General features: G+C 48.6%; 6 protein-coding genes across 6 annotated transcripts; 2 read left to right on the forward strand and 4 right to left on the reverse strand.

The window, feature by feature from the left end:
- Positions 1-148: 148 nt before the first annotated feature.
- Positions 149-1206, reverse strand: P175DRAFT_0512473 (uncharacterized protein; the record flags this gene model as incomplete). The annotated part of the gene is made up of 3 exons (XM_040898680.1): positions 149-655; positions 713-1059; positions 1122-1206. 3 exons carry the CDS (start codon positions 1204-1206, stop codon positions 149-151), a joined length of 939 nt encoding a protein of 312 aa, XP_040748723.1.
- Positions 1207-2595: 1389 nt separating this feature from the next.
- P175DRAFT_0106956 (putative integral ER membrane protein Scs2) lies at positions 2596-4172 on the forward strand. Its single transcript, XM_040892339.1, has 7 exons — positions 2596-2757; positions 2820-2890; positions 2956-2978; positions 3046-3104; positions 3162-3277; positions 3327-3434; positions 3502-4172. Exons 1-7 carry the CDS (start codon positions 2718-2720, stop codon positions 3940-3942), a joined length of 858 nt encoding a protein of 285 aa, XP_040748724.1. The 5' UTR covers positions 2596-2717; the 3' UTR covers positions 3943-4172.
- Positions 4173-4919: 747 nt separating this feature from the next.
- Positions 4920-8436, reverse strand: P175DRAFT_0512475 (uncharacterized protein; the record flags this gene model as incomplete). Its single annotated transcript, XM_040898681.1, has 9 exons — positions 4920-5732; positions 5835-6113; positions 6187-6429; positions 6854-6940; positions 6998-7159; positions 7217-7480; positions 7557-8152; positions 8212-8343; positions 8397-8436. 9 exons carry the CDS (start codon positions 8434-8436, stop codon positions 4920-4922), a joined length of 2616 nt encoding a protein of 871 aa, XP_040748725.1.
- A 782-nt stretch (positions 8437-9218) lies between these two features.
- On the forward strand, positions 9219-10571 carry P175DRAFT_0467224 (DnaJ domain protein). Its single transcript, XM_040894933.1, has 2 exons — positions 9219-9540; positions 9654-10571. The coding sequence occupies exons 1-2, from the start codon at positions 9287-9289 to the stop codon at positions 10411-10413; spliced, it is 1014 nt and encodes a 337-aa protein (XP_040748726.1). The 5' UTR covers positions 9219-9286; the 3' UTR covers positions 10414-10571.
- Positions 10572-10853: 282 nt separating this feature from the next.
- P175DRAFT_0446587 (porin) lies at positions 10854-12214 on the reverse strand (the record flags this gene model as incomplete). Its single annotated transcript, XM_040894352.1, has 5 exons — positions 10854-11003; positions 11069-11788; positions 11860-11948; positions 12038-12071; positions 12167-12214. 5 exons carry the CDS (start codon positions 12212-12214, stop codon positions 10854-10856), a joined length of 1041 nt encoding a protein of 346 aa, XP_040748727.1.
- An 891-nt stretch (positions 12215-13105) lies between these two features.
- P175DRAFT_0561022 (asparagine synthetase B) lies at positions 13106-15557 on the reverse strand (the record flags this gene model as incomplete). Its single annotated transcript, XM_040901016.1, has 9 exons — positions 13106-13311; positions 13399-13503; positions 13559-14814; positions 14882-15030; positions 15094-15129; positions 15198-15224; positions 15284-15309; positions 15373-15423; positions 15532-15557. 9 exons carry the CDS (start codon positions 15555-15557, stop codon positions 13269-13271), a joined length of 1719 nt encoding a protein of 572 aa, XP_040748728.1. The 3' UTR covers positions 13106-13268.
- Positions 15558-15782: the final 225 nt, after the last annotated feature.

The following is a 15782-nucleotide window of genomic DNA, read 5'->3' on the forward strand; positions in this document are numbered from 1 at the left end:
CGCATCTGCATCCCCCCATTTTAGATGTTTTTTTTGAAGCTTTCATTCCTCATAATATTCTTCTAGTCTTCGTGATAGGCTTTGCGCTAGTATAGGATAAGAAATTGCTGTATTCTTAGCTAGTGAGGCCTAGGAGCCCATAAGAAAATCACTCAACAGCAAGGCTTGCGCTAGGGACAAGTCCGAGATCTTTCAGTGATTCGCCGAAAAATTCAGCATCAAACACTTTCTTAGGGAAGTTTTGGCGGAAGCTATTGACTTCAACACCGTCTTCCTTGCTCAAAGCTGCAGCAACCTCGAATAACGTCGTAGTAACTGGTAGTGTTTTCATAATGCTTCCCTTAGGCGTCTGAAATCTAAGGCGAGTTTCTGTGTAAGCAGAAGCAGGTTTGGAGGCTACAGGGCCAGATGTTGTCGGCAATGGTACGGAGGCTGGCTGAGCAGGAGGTGCGACGCCAGCACGTCCAGCCCTTTCACGCTCGGCCTTCAATCGCCGCTCCTCCTTATCCGCTTCAATCTTGGCCTTGACACGACGTTTGGCTTCAATTTCATCCTGCTTGTCCTTCTTCTTTTGCGCAGCCTCTTTCAGCATCTGCTTCCTCTGAAGCTCTTCCTTGGCATCTTGAGATTCCTTAGTGGCTTTCCTTCGAATTTCCTAGTTTAGAAATGACGAGTTAGCATATATTTGAGCATGGATAAGAACAGAACATACCTCATTCCGCTTTTTTTCAATCTTGTCCTGTTCAGACTGCACCGCACGCTTAGCTGCTAGCCTCTCCCTAAGCTCTTGGAGTCTTGCTTTCTTTTCTTCCTCTGTCAAGGGGGCAATCTCTTCGGTTGATTCCGCAAAATCAACATGCTGGGTCTTCGAAGCGTGGAATTCTGCTTGTGCATGGCTTCGGAACTTCTTTCCGCATTCATTGCAGACCAAACTGTGGGCTTCCTCGCCGGGCTGGAGCGCTGGACCTTCTTCATCATCCCCGGCTTGCGTTTCCGCCGTCTTGATATCCTCTAGAGATTTGTCTTGGTTTGCTTCCAGCCATTCGAGCGCGTCTTGAACTATAGATGATGGTTAACAAACAAACAGTAGTGATGATTTAGAACAGAATGGGGACACCTACGCCCACCACTCTTCTTCACTGCCAGCTCAGCCCTTTCTCGATCAAAGCCCATTTCAATGAGCTGATCTAAATCCGAGGTAGTCATTTTGTATTTCTTCGAGGTATCTAAATTCCTTCAAACGCGCGGGGCCGTGACAGCGTGGCAGGTTACGAAGGTGAAAGCTCAGGAAGTGGGGAAGCTTGCTCGAGCTGAAGCTGCGGAAGTTTACCGAATGATTGGAACGTAAGTGGCGTTGACGACTGCCCTGAAGACAACCAGGAAGGGGAAAAGTGATCGCACAGTGTAGGAGAGAAAAAGTGAGGCCTGGGTGGTTAGGTAGGTAGGTTGCAGGTGACGTATCACCCAAGAGCTTCGGTGGAGGGATGAAATGCGGGATGACCCGCTCAGCCATGGTGCCTACTGTGTATTTATGCCTACAAACGACTTGTCCCATCCAACAAGGTTCTGGACTCTTCCAGGCATGGCTGGATTTAGATACTTGGTTCTATCGTTGATTTATACATTCTTGAATCCCTAAGCAAGGCAAGAAGAGCTTAGATCTAGGGGTAAGCTTCCGTCCCGCGCAAGGCTCAACTGAATACTCTGGACTACAACAGGATAACTCCAAGACTGACAATAATTACACGACGTCTGATGGATATACGGAAACTTTTCTTTTAGGCATCCACAGAAAAACGAGCAAGTGTTGTTTAGATTCGGGCTATTTGTTTGTGTGTACCCCTTTCAAGAACCCTGTCCCTCTTAGAGATTAGAACCTGGGGCACGGTGGTGAAGAACGATCAAGTTAGAACCTGGCAGTCTGCTCCAGGAAAGCCAATACTTGACTGACTGAACCAGCTGGAATTCATAAGGAGAAATGGTGCCATTATTAAATAATAGGTGGCATGCTGCATCCACAAGCTGAAACTTGGGGTATCAGATAATGCCACCGGGATTCACATGTGTTCGAGACAAGTCGCAGTCCAGTAGTCAGGTCAATGTTTCTTATTTTAGAGGGCCCGAGGAAGTCAACCAATGGATCCGAGGAGAGAAACAGAACCTAAGGGGATGGCGGATGGATGCTCAGCCGTAGTCCGACACACTCTCTAGAGACATTAGACGAACAGATTCAAGGGATATGAGCAACAGCCGCGGAAAACAAGACCGATCATATTGACGAGAAAAGAAAGGGAGCTGTAGACAGAAAAAAAAAGATCACAGGCATGGGATGAAGATGGATGATGACTTCACTTCACTTCGCTGGACGCTGGGCCGTTGTCGATGCTGACTCAGCCACACGAGGCCCAACCAGCAGTAGCGACGCTCCTCCCCTAGTAATGAATAAGAATAATAAGCCATCATCGGCTTCATATCACAACCAACCACCTGCCAACTACTACCTTACCTCCGTTCTCTACCTAATCTATCCCCACCGGGCTTCTTCTTCTTTCCGGAGACCTTCAGGTACTGGCACTTTTGGTGGGTCTCGGTTTTGCCTTCTCTTTTGCCTAATACAACTCATCATCCTCTTGGGCTATTTCGTCCTATTCAACCATCTCTGAACCTCCATATCCGCCTCCTTGACTTTACCAACTTCCGATAATCCCTTATTCACCATGTCTATCGTCCTCGACCCCCCAGACCTTGGCTTTAAACGTGGGTTTTCTTGGAGAAAGTTATTTCTGAGTTGGAACAATGCGAACTGATGCGAATTCTAGGCCCCTTCGACCGCGAAGTATGCCAGATCCTACACCTCAATAATCACAACCCAGAGTCGGTTGTCTTCAAGGTATGCGCTCCTTCTATAGATAGAAACCCACAATCGCATGTTAATTTTTGGTTGTTGCGTACCAGGTCAAGACCACTGCCCCTAAACAGTATGTGCCCGTTATTTTATCCTCGCACCCCGACCTTGTTGGTGGATGCCTACTAAACTCCGAATAGCTACTGTGTGCGACCAAACTCGGGACGGATAGAACCTGGAAAAAATGTGGAAGTTCAGGGTATGGCTCATGAAACGGATAGCGCATGATTGAGAACGTGGCTGATAATATGGATAGTTCTACTACAGGCTATGAAAGAGCAGCCTGCGCCTGATGCCAAGTGCAAGGACAAGTTCCTTGTTCAGACTGTGGCGGTCACCAAGGATATGGAATTTGCCAACGTCACCTCTATTGTACGACCTTTCTGTTTTCTTCTCGAAGTCTCTTCTAATAAATCCATAGTTCGAAAAAGCCACCAAAGCGTCAATCCAGGAGCGCAAGATTCGTGTGAATTGGCTTCCCGCTGAGGAGGTTGCAGTTGTCATTGAGGATGATCCGAATAGCAGCACGGTACGTCTTATTCTATTTAGTCGTTAAGGATTGCGCAATCTAATCACTCATTTCCGCTCGCGTACAGAACGTCCCAGAGGATGAACCCCCCGCCTACCCGTCTCCCCGTGCAAATTACGAGACACCCGCCGCTCCGGCTTCTGCGAAAGGCCCCAGTGAAACGTCACCTCTTCCTCCCCCAGATTTCAGCGAGACCGTCAAGCGAGAATTCTCCACGCCGCAAGTGAGTGAAAGTAAGGTCGCACCCGCAAAGTCTCCAACAGCAGGCAGCGCAGTCTCGAATGTGGAATACGAATCTCGTTTATCGGATGCCAATGCTCAGATTCAACGCTTAAAAGAGAAGCTTGCCGATCAGGGTCTAAGACAGAGGAAGATCGGGGGCGATGCTGAAAAGTCGCCGGTTGCACTTTTACAACAGCAGGCCCAGCAGGCTGAGGCTGGTGTGCCTGTAAAGATGGTGGCCGGTCTATGCCTGCTAAGTTTCCTTATTGCCTATTTCTTTTTCTAGTCCAATTTCTTTTTTTTTCCCCCTCTTATTCTTTTTCTCGCGTTTCCTTTTATATTACCCCATATTGCAGACCAACTGTATTCAATTCTGACCGAACTGCCTGTTTCCTATGTTTGCACTCCTGCCGTGTCTTTTCATCCCTCCTGATTATATTCTTTACGGCCGTTCCCATTGAACTTCCGTGTCCCCAGCGTTATATTCCTCTCCTTCTCTCAGTCTTACGATATGATGGAAATGAAGACAGAGATGCGAGTGAAAAAGACAAAGCTTAACATCCTTATCCACAGACCTGGACGTCACCTGCCCTTTTTACTTCTTCAAGTTCGTCTTGTTCCTGCCAGGATCCAAGCAGCTTTCAGACTTGATATATTAACTGGTCAGCCAGACACTCGTCTTATGGCCTGATTTTTTCTCTCCTCCATCATTTTCTCTCCCCTTTCCTTTTTTTTAATTTTGCTTTCTATTCTCCCCTTCGTTTGATATGAGTTTTATCCACAAAGCGAGTATCGGGTTTAGACGAATGTATGCGTCCATAGCCAGGCAGTTCTAAGTTAATTATGATGATGCCAGTGAATGTTTTATCCTGTTTCTGTGCCTTTTTTTTCTTCTTTCCTAATATGTATACATACTTGTTAATCCAGCAGACCATGCTATATCACTTGGTATTAGTTTATAAATAATTGAGCTCAAGCTATTTTTTTTTTTACCAATACTTTTGATATTTCAATGCACTATACAGAGTAAAACATCAGGGTTATGTCATTCGCATGTATACTAAAATACACTGAAAACTGTAGTATATACAGCTCAACACTGTCCTAAACAAAAAGCAATTATTATTTTCTTTTTTTTTAAAAAAAAAAAAGAAAGAAAGGCCGAAAAGTGATAATCCTAATAATCCTAATAATCATCAGACGACAGGGATATCGTCTCTCATACACTGTACCGTATACTAAATACATTCATCAATAATCAATTTAATTCTGAATCTCACTTTCCTTCCACCCATCATCACCTGCCTCATCGGGACCAGCAGACATACATTCCCCAGCACGGCCATTCGAGTTCTTAGTAGAGCCGCCACCACCGACAAGACGACCGCCCTGTGCTCGTTTCACACGACACCACATACCCACGTTCTTATCGAGGATGAAGGTCCATATCACCCACACCCAGCTCCGATGGCAGGGAAGAGGCTCGTAGAACTCCTTCGCGATGCGGTGCAGAGCATGGAGTCTTGTCCAAGGGATAGCGGGGAAATCGTGGTGCTCGTTGTGCAGACCGACGTTGTAGGTGAAGATATTGAGGGGTCCATAGTAGGAATATGTTTCTGGGGGTGGGAGCGAGTCGAGTGGGTGTGGCGTCTTCTTTTCCCTTTCCTGGTCTGATGCTTTTTCTTTTGCCAGGAGTTTGTGTTCCTGGATAGACTCGGTGCCGTGCTGCACGTTGGAGAAAAAGTAGTGTTCGGCAATGAAGTGGCCGGCGCAGGGGTGGAGGGAGCCGGCGAGGAAGGAGCTGAAGAGGAGGTAGAGGACGGGTTGGAGGGAGCCGTTGCAGAATCTAGTGAGGGCGTAGTCGAAGGAGAGTTGGATGACGAGATTCAGGAGGTGGATCAGGGTGAAAGGTGGGCTGTAGACGAACATGGGGCGCACGGCGTAGAAGAAGATTTGGAAGGTGCAGAAGAAGGCTTTGCCGAGGAGGGAGTTGAGGATGAAGGCTTCGACTGCTGTGGGGAGATCGGTGTCGAGGCCGGCGACACCAAGGGACTTGTGATGGGTGAGATGGTATGGCTGGAGGCGAGCGGTTAGCTTTTGCTTTTCTTTCTTTCTTTCTTTCTTTCTTCTTGGGTTTCGTTTTTTTTGATGGGATGGGATTGGGGAAGGGGGCTTTACTCGAAACGCAGCGCTGTAAGGCAGTCCGATGGGGAGATTGGCAAATATAGCCAGGAGCCTGTTGGCTAGAGGAGACCGGAAGGCTAAATTATGGGATATCTCATGGATGGCGAGGAAGAGGTTCTGGTTCGATGTTGCTCCGATCACGTATGCCGTTAGGAAAAACCGCCAGGAGAACATAGAGGTATTGCGGAGGAGATATGCGCAGCATATCTGGAGGGAGACAACGCCCAGCACAACATATTTGGTCAATGGCTCTGGTCCACAGAGTTTGGTTACCTGGATTGAAACTGGTAAGCTCTCTGAGTGTGGATGTGGATTGCGTGGAGCCTAATCAAGGATCAGGAGATACCTCTGGATGGGCTTTGATGATTGCTTGTCGTCTTGACCGGTGTGGTTCCTCTGTATAGGTCCAGAAGAAATGATCTTCCACTGAAGCCGTCTCTGCGGGTGGTATTCTGGTTGAAGGCTCCCCATCTTGTTGTGGCTTTGAAGCTTTGGGCGGGTTCTTCGCTGCCGCCATGCGGAGCTGCGGTGTAGAGGCCATGGTGGGAGGGGAAGGAGAGGTTTGCGGAATAGAAGAAGTTGAGAAAGGCTTTTACGCCATGGAATAAGACGAGGGGTTAGAGGGATACACAAGTAGTTGAGGTGGTTTGATCCTCCGACATTGAACCGCAATGTATTCAATACTGAAACAGGCACAAAGTTGACTCTCGGAACTTTCGCTTTCCACGTGGGGCGCGCCAGTTCTTTTTGGATGGTTCGATCTACACAATCATTCCTACTGCATAGTTACAAAAAACAACAATTAAGATAAAAAAAGAGGTTGTTCATTTATTTTGTCATCTTCTTAAAATTTCATTCGTATTTATTGGTTTCATACAAGAACAAAAAAGGTCTTCTTAATAGTCATCTCCGCGACTAATCACCTCCTTTACGGTGGGTCGAAGCACAATTGTCTGTAGCCATGGTTAGTCTCAACTTCCACATCAACCTTCGTCAAATAGGGTGGGACTTACATGTTCGTACTGGGCTGTGTATGAGCCCTTGATGTCACAAAGAGGAGGGTAGTCCTGCACGACTCCCGAAGAAACTAGGTTGTTCAACTGGGAGGGGGATATGTTATTAGCTGATCCTATAACCGCAATTTGAAAGGCACTTACACCAAGAAGATACTTCTCTTGGCCCAAACGATCAAGGTAACGACGGCAGAAAGGCAAAGTGCCGAAGTTCTTGTTGATCACGCTCAATAGGTTCTTTGCAGAGCTGAGCCGCAGAGGGACTGGGCTTGCATTGGGAACCAAGGCATAGTGAGACGTTTCCATCTTATAACGGTGTTAGCTTGCTGAAGAATGTGAGGGTTAGAGTATAGCTACACTTACATCCTCTCTCACATAGCCCTTTCCGGTACTGCCGAAGGTTTCAATGGCGAAAACCTCACCTTCCTCCATCTTGGTCTGGTCTCCACCTTTCACGATGGGGACACTCTTGCCGCCGTGGATAACATGTTGGTCAATGTTATGACCGTTAAGATTGCGGATACACTTGACAGGATACATGGTCCCGTTCAGTTCGACTTCGTAGCTCTCCATGGTTTCCTGGATAGCAGCACCGATATCACTCATGCGGACGTCAATACCCGCCTCCTATAGCCATATATACACCCCAATGTCAGTCAATCACATATCTCGATCTAAAAGAAAGCGCCACGATTAAACGTACGCGAATTCCAGTATTGGTAGCCTCTTTAACAGCTTCAAGCAGAGGGTCATAAACGGGGTCGAAAGCCACAGTGAACGCACTGTCAACAATACGACCATTGATATGCGCACCAAAGTCAACCTTCATTACATCTCCCTGCTGTAATACCATCTTGTTTCCGGTATTCGGGGTGTAGTGGGCAGCACAGTGGTTGATGCTCAGACCGCAGGGGAAACCCATGCCACCCTTGATGTTATCACCTTCCTCAAGACCCTGGTGCCCAGTGAGGGCGCGGACGGAGTCCTCAATGCCCTCAGCGATCTCCGTCAACGTCTGACCAGGCTTGATATTCTTCTGCGCATACTGACGGACCTGACGGTGGACTTCCGCACCCTGGCGGTACTCCTGTAGGAAATCATTGTTCATGCGATCGAGGTAGCGCTTTTCTTCATTGGTTGTGCGATACGAGTTCTCGTTCTTGTATTCCACGATCTCACCCTCCGGGTACTGGCCGTTGGCGAATAAATTGGATACTGGAACGCGAGGCGGATCGCTCTGAACCTTGGCACCGCCCTTCTTCTTCTTCTTGGACTTGCGCTTCTTCTTTTTCTTGGCTGCTATTTATTCCAGACCTTTGTTAGTGGGGTGAAAACGGGTCGGGGTAGTGTAAGCGCACCTCCGCTGGCCGCACCGTCAGCGGCATGGTTGGCATCATCCGCATCATCTTCTGAATCGTCCTCCGCCTCTCCGTTTTCTGCTTGGCCGGCAGTGGCTGCGTCCGCCTTCGGGTCGCCGCTCTGGCCGTTCACTACCGAATCTTGTCAGCCCCAGGTAAGCAATACAGGGAAAGGAAGAACATACAGTCAAGCTTCTGTAGCTTCTCACTAGCCTGGGCAGCCATGGTGAAAAGATGAGGAAGCTTGTTGCTGGAAACACAAAAACGAAGCTGGATGGTGGTCGGATCAAGGAAGAAAAAATGAGGGGGAATTTGCTGATGATATAATGTTCGGCGCGCCAAGCCTGAGGCCGCCAAAGAGATTGGGGATGTTTTTGGACAGTATATGATTTCCTAAAGCAGAATCACGAAGTAAATTATAGTATAATTGCATTTGAAAGACATAATAATAACAGGTCCATAATGTTGCCAGGCATATAAAGTAAGGTGAACATGTCAAAATTTATACATACGGAGAGTACTCCGTAGTACTCGAATGCTTCGGCTACCCGCGGTACGGTGAGTGGGTGCTTTTCGAGGTCGAATTTTGAAGAATTAGAAAATAATATAACCAAGTTATATCACATCACGTATTATAAGGCAGCAGATATTAACTATAACTACCCCGAGATAGAATACCGATCAAGATTCTTGGATATTATGAATAGCGTCTGTAATTAAGCAACATTTCAAGCAGGAAAAGAGAAAGAGGAGCACCCACCCAAATATGTATATACACACATATACCTGTATATATCTATATACGTGTGTAATTGAATTAATAGTTCAATGATCAAAACAGTACACCATAATAAAGTGAGATCCAAGTAGAATTCCCGAAATTATATGAGGTTATATACTACACAGTAACTAACTATAGGGTCGTGTGAGCAGATGACGCACTCACTATGCTCCGATAAGCGGCGAGTCTCTATCATTTACAATCAATCCGTAGCAACTTACTCAAAAACATGCAACCACCTCACTATTCAATTCACCTCATGCTGTCTCCTTCCTGCACACAACATACAGAGGCATGCCTTTCCTTCCTACCCTGAAGAATTCATCCTCTCAATTGCGCCTCAGCAATCCTTCCCAGTTCATCTTCTCGGTTCCTCTTCGTTACGCCGCATCTACCTGCACATCCAGACCTAGATTCAGATACAACAGAGATGCCCGCGCACAACTCTTCTCAAGTTCATCTTCTTACCGGTTAGCTTCAAACCGAGAGCCTACATACTATGAAATCCTCGATGTCCCTATAACAGCCACACCCGCCGAAATAAAGAAGTACCTCCCCCCAAAAATCCAATCCAATCCAACCCTAATAAAACAGAATAAACAATATATATATTATAATAGAATACAATAACTAATAAAGAAAAAAAAAAAAAAATTTCAAGAAAATTCTACTCCCTCTCCCTCCGCCACCACCCCGACCGAAACCGCAAAGACCCTACCGCGTCTGCCCGTTTCGCCAAATTCTCCTCAGCCTACCACGTCCTCTCCAATACCGCGAAACGCGCCGCATACGACCACGACAACAACATCCACTCCGCTCCATCCCACTCATCAACACACAGCAGCGCACAAGCAGGCCAACATCCCATGGGCAGTTATAGCAGCCACAGCAGCCACAAAGGAGCATCGTACTTCGGGTCTCGACCCGCAAGTGGGCTTTCGAAGCGTCGCGGGCCGTTTCGTGGTCCGCCGCCGAGTTTCTATGCGCATGGTGGGTATGGAGGGTCTGGGAGGAATGCGCCGAATCCTTCCGCCTCCGGTGCTGGTGCTGGTGCTGGTGCTGGTGCTGCAGGCAGCTCCGGTTCTAGTCCTGGCTCTGGGGCGGCGAATCATGCAGACGATGACCCGACTTCGTTTATAGATCGGAACCCAGTTTCGCATTTCAATGCGCGAGGGCACTACCGGACGCAGACAGCGGAGGATCAGCGTCGGCGGGAGCGGCGGGCCCGGGAAATGGGGGCTTCCATTAATGATCAGTATCTTGGGAAGCGGGGGGACTTTGCTATGCGCTTTCTTCTTGTTTGTGGGATTTTGGTCGGCGCGGGGGCGATATCGGGGCTCTTCCGGTGGCCGAATAATGCTGCGGCTCTGGGTGATCGGACTGGCAAGACGCCTAAATCTACACGAGGGAAGGACGGGTAAGCATGGTTCGCTCCCTCGTCCAAATGCTCCTTTATATATATGTATATACCTCTGAATAGATCGGGATATCCCATTCGATTGATTGACGGGAGACTTGGTGCTCGAGTGTGTGTTAGCGTGTAGGAAGAGTGTGAAACAAAGGAAATTTAGTCTTATTGATATACAGTCATCGTCAAAAAACGTACGATACATGATTAATAACCTGATATCTAAATATCATGTCCACCTAACCCCGAGCTCCTGCCCTCTATATACATCCACTGCCCCCATCTATGCGGTCCCCCGGAAAAAAAAACAGCTTTAGAAGCAGAGACAGCAGGGTAAGAAGTAAGCAACTTCGAAGAAAGCCTACAAAGCTTTCGAAGTACTAACCCAAGCGTACTGGAACAAGAAATCCAGGCGTAGACGGGCACTCAGGGCGAAGTTGCGAGATTAGTCGCTTAAGCCTCAAAGGTGAAGCTGGCGCCAACCTTGTGGGCAGCCTGGTTAAGGTTCTGGGTATCGAAGGAAGCACCGAGGCCGAGGGTGACACCAGGGCGGAGGAGAACGTTGTAGGCCAGAGCGGCGATACCACGGTCGTTGATCTTGGCCTGAAGAGAGGGAGAAGCTGGTTAGAACGCATACCCAATCGCGAACTCTGTAATCGATTACTTACCTTGGCGAAGGAAGAGGGGTCAAGGCGGTACTTGCTGGCAACCTCAAGGCCAACAGAGTTGCCCGCCTTGGAGTCCCAGGTAGCCTTAGCACCGGCTTCAACTTGAGCGTTGACGCGGTGGTAGTAGCTAGCAGAGAAAACGGTCAGGTTGTTGCCAGCGGTGATGGCAGCAGAGTACTGGGGAACGCTGTAGCCGACGGCAGCGGAGTACTTGGTAATGGCAGCCTTCTGGACATCGTAGCCACCCTCAGCACCGACGAGGAAGCCCTCGTGGCCAAGGACAGCATCGAAGTTGGCAGAGGGGCCGTTGAGGAGGTCGAAGAAAGCACGAGCGTGCAGGTTGGGCTGCTTGAAGTAGAGGTTGAGCTTAGCACCCTTGGACTGCTTGGCAGGGAGGTACTGGGTGATGATCTCAGCCTTGAGGCCCTTGGCAATGTTGTTGTCGAGCTCGAGCTTGGTGTCGAGGGCGTTGGCGGTGGTCCAAGCCTGGGTGAGGGTGAGGCCTGAGCGGGGATAAATTATTAGCATTATTTCATGTTCGGTAAGCCTTGACGTAATAATCATTTTAGTAGACGCTGACAGGCCATGTGTGCATGATATGATGACTACAGGCCGTTTGTCACGCAATCGGAGGTTTAGGGAATCGGGTGGTTTCCTTAAGGGACGTTTGCGATGATGGGGGCGTTTACCAGTAGGCTTGTCGACGTACTTGGCCTCGAGCTATAGCGGGAAGAGTGTGAGCTTGAAATTCTAGAAGTCGCGTATTGAAACATTGAGACCGAGGCACATACGTTACCAGCGATGGGGCCCTCGTGGGCAGACTTTCCCTTCACGTTGAAGGTGACGCCATTGGGAGCCTTGGACTTAACCTCAAGGCTGGCTAAAGGACCAAAAGTCAGCTTCCTTGCTCGCGCGAAAAGGGTTGACCAGCTGCTGTTGTAAGAAAACCATGGGATTGAAACAACATACCAGCGCTGGTGTGGTAAAAATCCTTGTTCAGGAGCTATTGGATGAAGGATTAGCAGGAAAATCCGGGTCATTGCGGCCCATCCCCCCTAGCGAGGTGAAGCAGAAGAATGGGTTGAGAGCAGCACATACATCGTTGGCCGCCTTGGCGATGTCAGAGAAAGCAGCAGGAGCAGACATTGTGAAGATTATGTGGTAGGAATTAAGACGAGAACGTCAAGAAACCTAGATAAGTGGAATGAGAATGGGGTGGATGGGAGGAGGAGGAGGAAGAATGACGACGAGGAGAAGAAGAATCGGATGGGGGCAAGAGGAGGAGGTTGAGAAGTCGAAACAATAATGGGGAAAGCCACGGGTAAAGCCTGGTCCCGTGATTGGCTGTTGCTCGGCTGCCGGTAAAAGCCGCCCTAATGCGGCTTGGTGCCTTAAGGCTCAGCTCTGGATGCCTGGCGAAACCCATTTTGTTTGCCGAACTGGATTCCTGAGGCCTGACTTGGGCCCTGAGTGTGGAGTAAGCACAAAAGTGCGTGTCCTGAGCCATCCCTAAGTGATTCCGGATTGCTCCGGGAGCAACCTGATTGCCTGGGCTAGCACGTGATAATCATGTGACACGAATAAACCGTGCAAAACTAAAGTCACCTGCCTGTCATTTTCCTGGCCCTCTAAAAACATCATGCAGTGTCACATCTATGAAGTTCACTGTTCTTGCGAATAGCTTCAATATTCCTTGTTTAAACCATCCTATCCTTTCATACAAGTCAATCTCCCATTTTCTCTTGCCTACATGAGGAGAAGCTTCTACCTATAATAGTTTTAACTCTTCTCATTCTCTACCTCATCTTATATCCCCATGTATAATACCATGGTTACTTTACTTCATGTCACCACCCACAGGATCCAAGCTCAAGGTGATCGATCATACACAAAGCACATGATCACAGCTAATTGAGAATTAAAAAGATCGTATATAGAAACATAACATTAGGTGAAAAAAACTATGACGCCACGGTTCCTATCCATTCTGACATTGGCTTTTATTTTGGTATCCCCAAAGAATACGGGCAGAGTCGAAAAAAAAAGCAAAAATAAACGGTGACGCCAGTTGGACGGTTGAACGAACCTCGCTTTTGCGCCCCCAAAGGAACAGTTCACGTAAAATCATCTATGCAGGCTTCTATATCCTTAAATAAAACTAAATTCAACGACATCTTTCAGATTCCAAATATCGAAACATCTATACGGCGGATTCGTACTTGGCGACGTGAGTCGCAATAGCTCTGGAAAAAAAAAGAACGCAAGTCAGTGGCGGAATTCAACAGAGCAAGCAATATGAAGAATATTCTTAGTGTCTTTGGCACACATACCTTCCACTAGGGTCGGTCTGCTTAGACCATGTAGGGACCCAGCGCGAAACTGTGGAGGCGCAGGATGGTGGGAAGAGCTCGTCGAACATCGTACGGTACCAGTAACTATATTTTAGGTTAGCTCTTGCTTCCTCTTGCAGCGAAAAATAAAGAAACGTACGCTTCCTTGGTATCGGGGATATCGTCACCCCACTCGGGCTTAGGGTTCTTCATCATCTCATCAGTGACCTGGATTTCGGCCTGATCCTTGAGGGCGTCAATCCAGCTGTAACCGACACCGTCAGAGAATTGTTCCTTCTGGCGCCAGAGAATCTTCTCCGGTAGGTAAGGCTGGACGTCAGGCTCATCGGTGGTGTCGAAAGCCTTGCGCAGAATATACTTCTCAATACGGTCCTTGGTGATCATCTTCTCCTGGGGGTCAACGTTCATGGCGGTTTCAAGGAAGGCCTTGTCCAGGAAAGGAACGCGGGCTTCCAGGCCCCAGGCGGATGTGGACTTGTTGGCACGGAGGCAGTCTGAGAGGTGCAGGTTCTTAACTCGCCTGACGGTCTCCTTGTGGAACTCCTCCTTGTTGGGAGCAGCGTGGAAGTAGAGATAACCACCAAAGATCTCGTCACTTCCCTCACCGCTGAGAACCATCTTAACGCCCAAACCCTTAACCTTGCGGCTGAGAAGGTACATGGGGGTGGAGGCACGAATTGTGGTGACATCGTAGGTCTCCAGGTGGTAAATGACGTCGGAGAGGGCGTTGAGTCCGTCTTCAATAGTGAAGGTGAAAGCGTGGTGCTCGGTTCCGAGGAACTTGGCGACCTCCATGGCGGCCGCGGTGTCGGGAGCACCAGGAAGACCGATAGAGAAAGACTGTAACTTCTGGAACGAGTTGACAGTGGAGAGCTCGTTGGAGTCATCAATACCGACGAGTTCGCTGTTATCCTGGCTCTTGTCTCCAGCAGGCTTGGCGACCTGCATGCGCTGGGTCTCCCGCTGGGCAATAGACGCAACCAAGCTGGAATCAAGACCACCAGACAACAGAACACCATAGGGGACTTCCGCCATCAGACGCTTGCGGACGGACTTCTCCAGAGACTCACGGATAGCTTTGTAGTCGACGGGGTTTGAGGGGATCTTGCTCGCGTCCCACCACGAAGGCTCGAAGTACCGGGTCATGGCACCGGTCTTGGAGTCGAAGATGTGGCCAGGAGGGAAGGCCTCGATCTTGTCGCAAACGGGGTGCAAGCTCTTCAGTTCAGAGGCAAAGTAGACAGCGCCAGGGGTCTGGGAAGACCAGCCGATATAGAAGCTGATGACACCAATGGGGTCACGTGCGGCCACAACCCTGTCTTCCTTCTTGTCATAGAGAACCCAAGAGAACATACCATCCAGATGCTTGGGGGCATCGAGACCATATTTCATGTACTAAAACGTCGTCAGTATCCCAACATATTATCATCAAAAGCGCAAAAGCGACACCGATCGCACATACCAGTGGGATAATGACTTCACAGTCGGAATGTGTCTTATAGTTGTATTCCACGTCCAGAGATTTCCTCAGGATGCGGTGGTTGTAGATCTCGCCATTGACAGTCAAAGCGAGGGAGCCCTCATCGTTGACCAGGGGCTGAGCACCGGAGCCTTCAGGAAGTCTTAGCAGGGGACGCAGGACGAAGGCAGGAAGTGTTGTTGCGAACTACATACCGACGCCGACGATGCACAGGCGCTCGTGGCAAAGAACTGCAATTGGGTCAGCGATCAAATCTTAATAGTAATTTTTTTTGCACATGAGATCGGATTGGACGCACTGGTGCTACCATCAACGAAGTTTCCACCTGTTCAAGTGTTAGAGAATTGTGTTGTGTCGGCAAAGATCAATGACCGCATGACTCACTCCAATCGGGTCCACGATGGCGCACACTGTTCACAATCAGGATCAATTCTATTGCTCCATTAAGAAAGATAGAGTCAGAATTCACTTACGCCTTGGACATGCGCAAAGCTGTAGGCTTGAATGCCTGGACATCGGGGTGACTGTGACCATACAATTAGCATTGATACTGGAAAAGGGAGAGTTTGGTTGTGGAGTAGATAGACGGAGGGGAATGGGGGTAAAAAAATATTAGGTAAAAAAGAGCATACTGATGACACGCAAAGATACCACACATGCTGACCACGAGCAATTGAGAATCGACTCAAAAATAGTAGACAGCCCGGAGGACGTAGAGAAGGGAAGGGGGGGGGGGGGAGAGAATTGAACAAAGTGTTGATAGTAGATAGAGGGGAACAGGGAATTTTAAATGCCACTGCAAGATCAAGACCCGTACCGGCGGGGCGGGATCGAGGGGCGATTTCGGACACTGAATTTACGTAGACAGAGAGACTGACTCACT

Source organism: Aspergillus ochraceoroseus, assembly GCF_002846915.1.
Source record: "Aspergillus ochraceoroseus IBT 24754 chromosome Unknown P175scaffold_11, whole genome shotgun sequence".
Lineage (NCBI taxonomy): Eukaryota > Fungi > Ascomycota > Eurotiomycetes > Eurotiales > Aspergillaceae > Aspergillus > Aspergillus ochraceoroseus.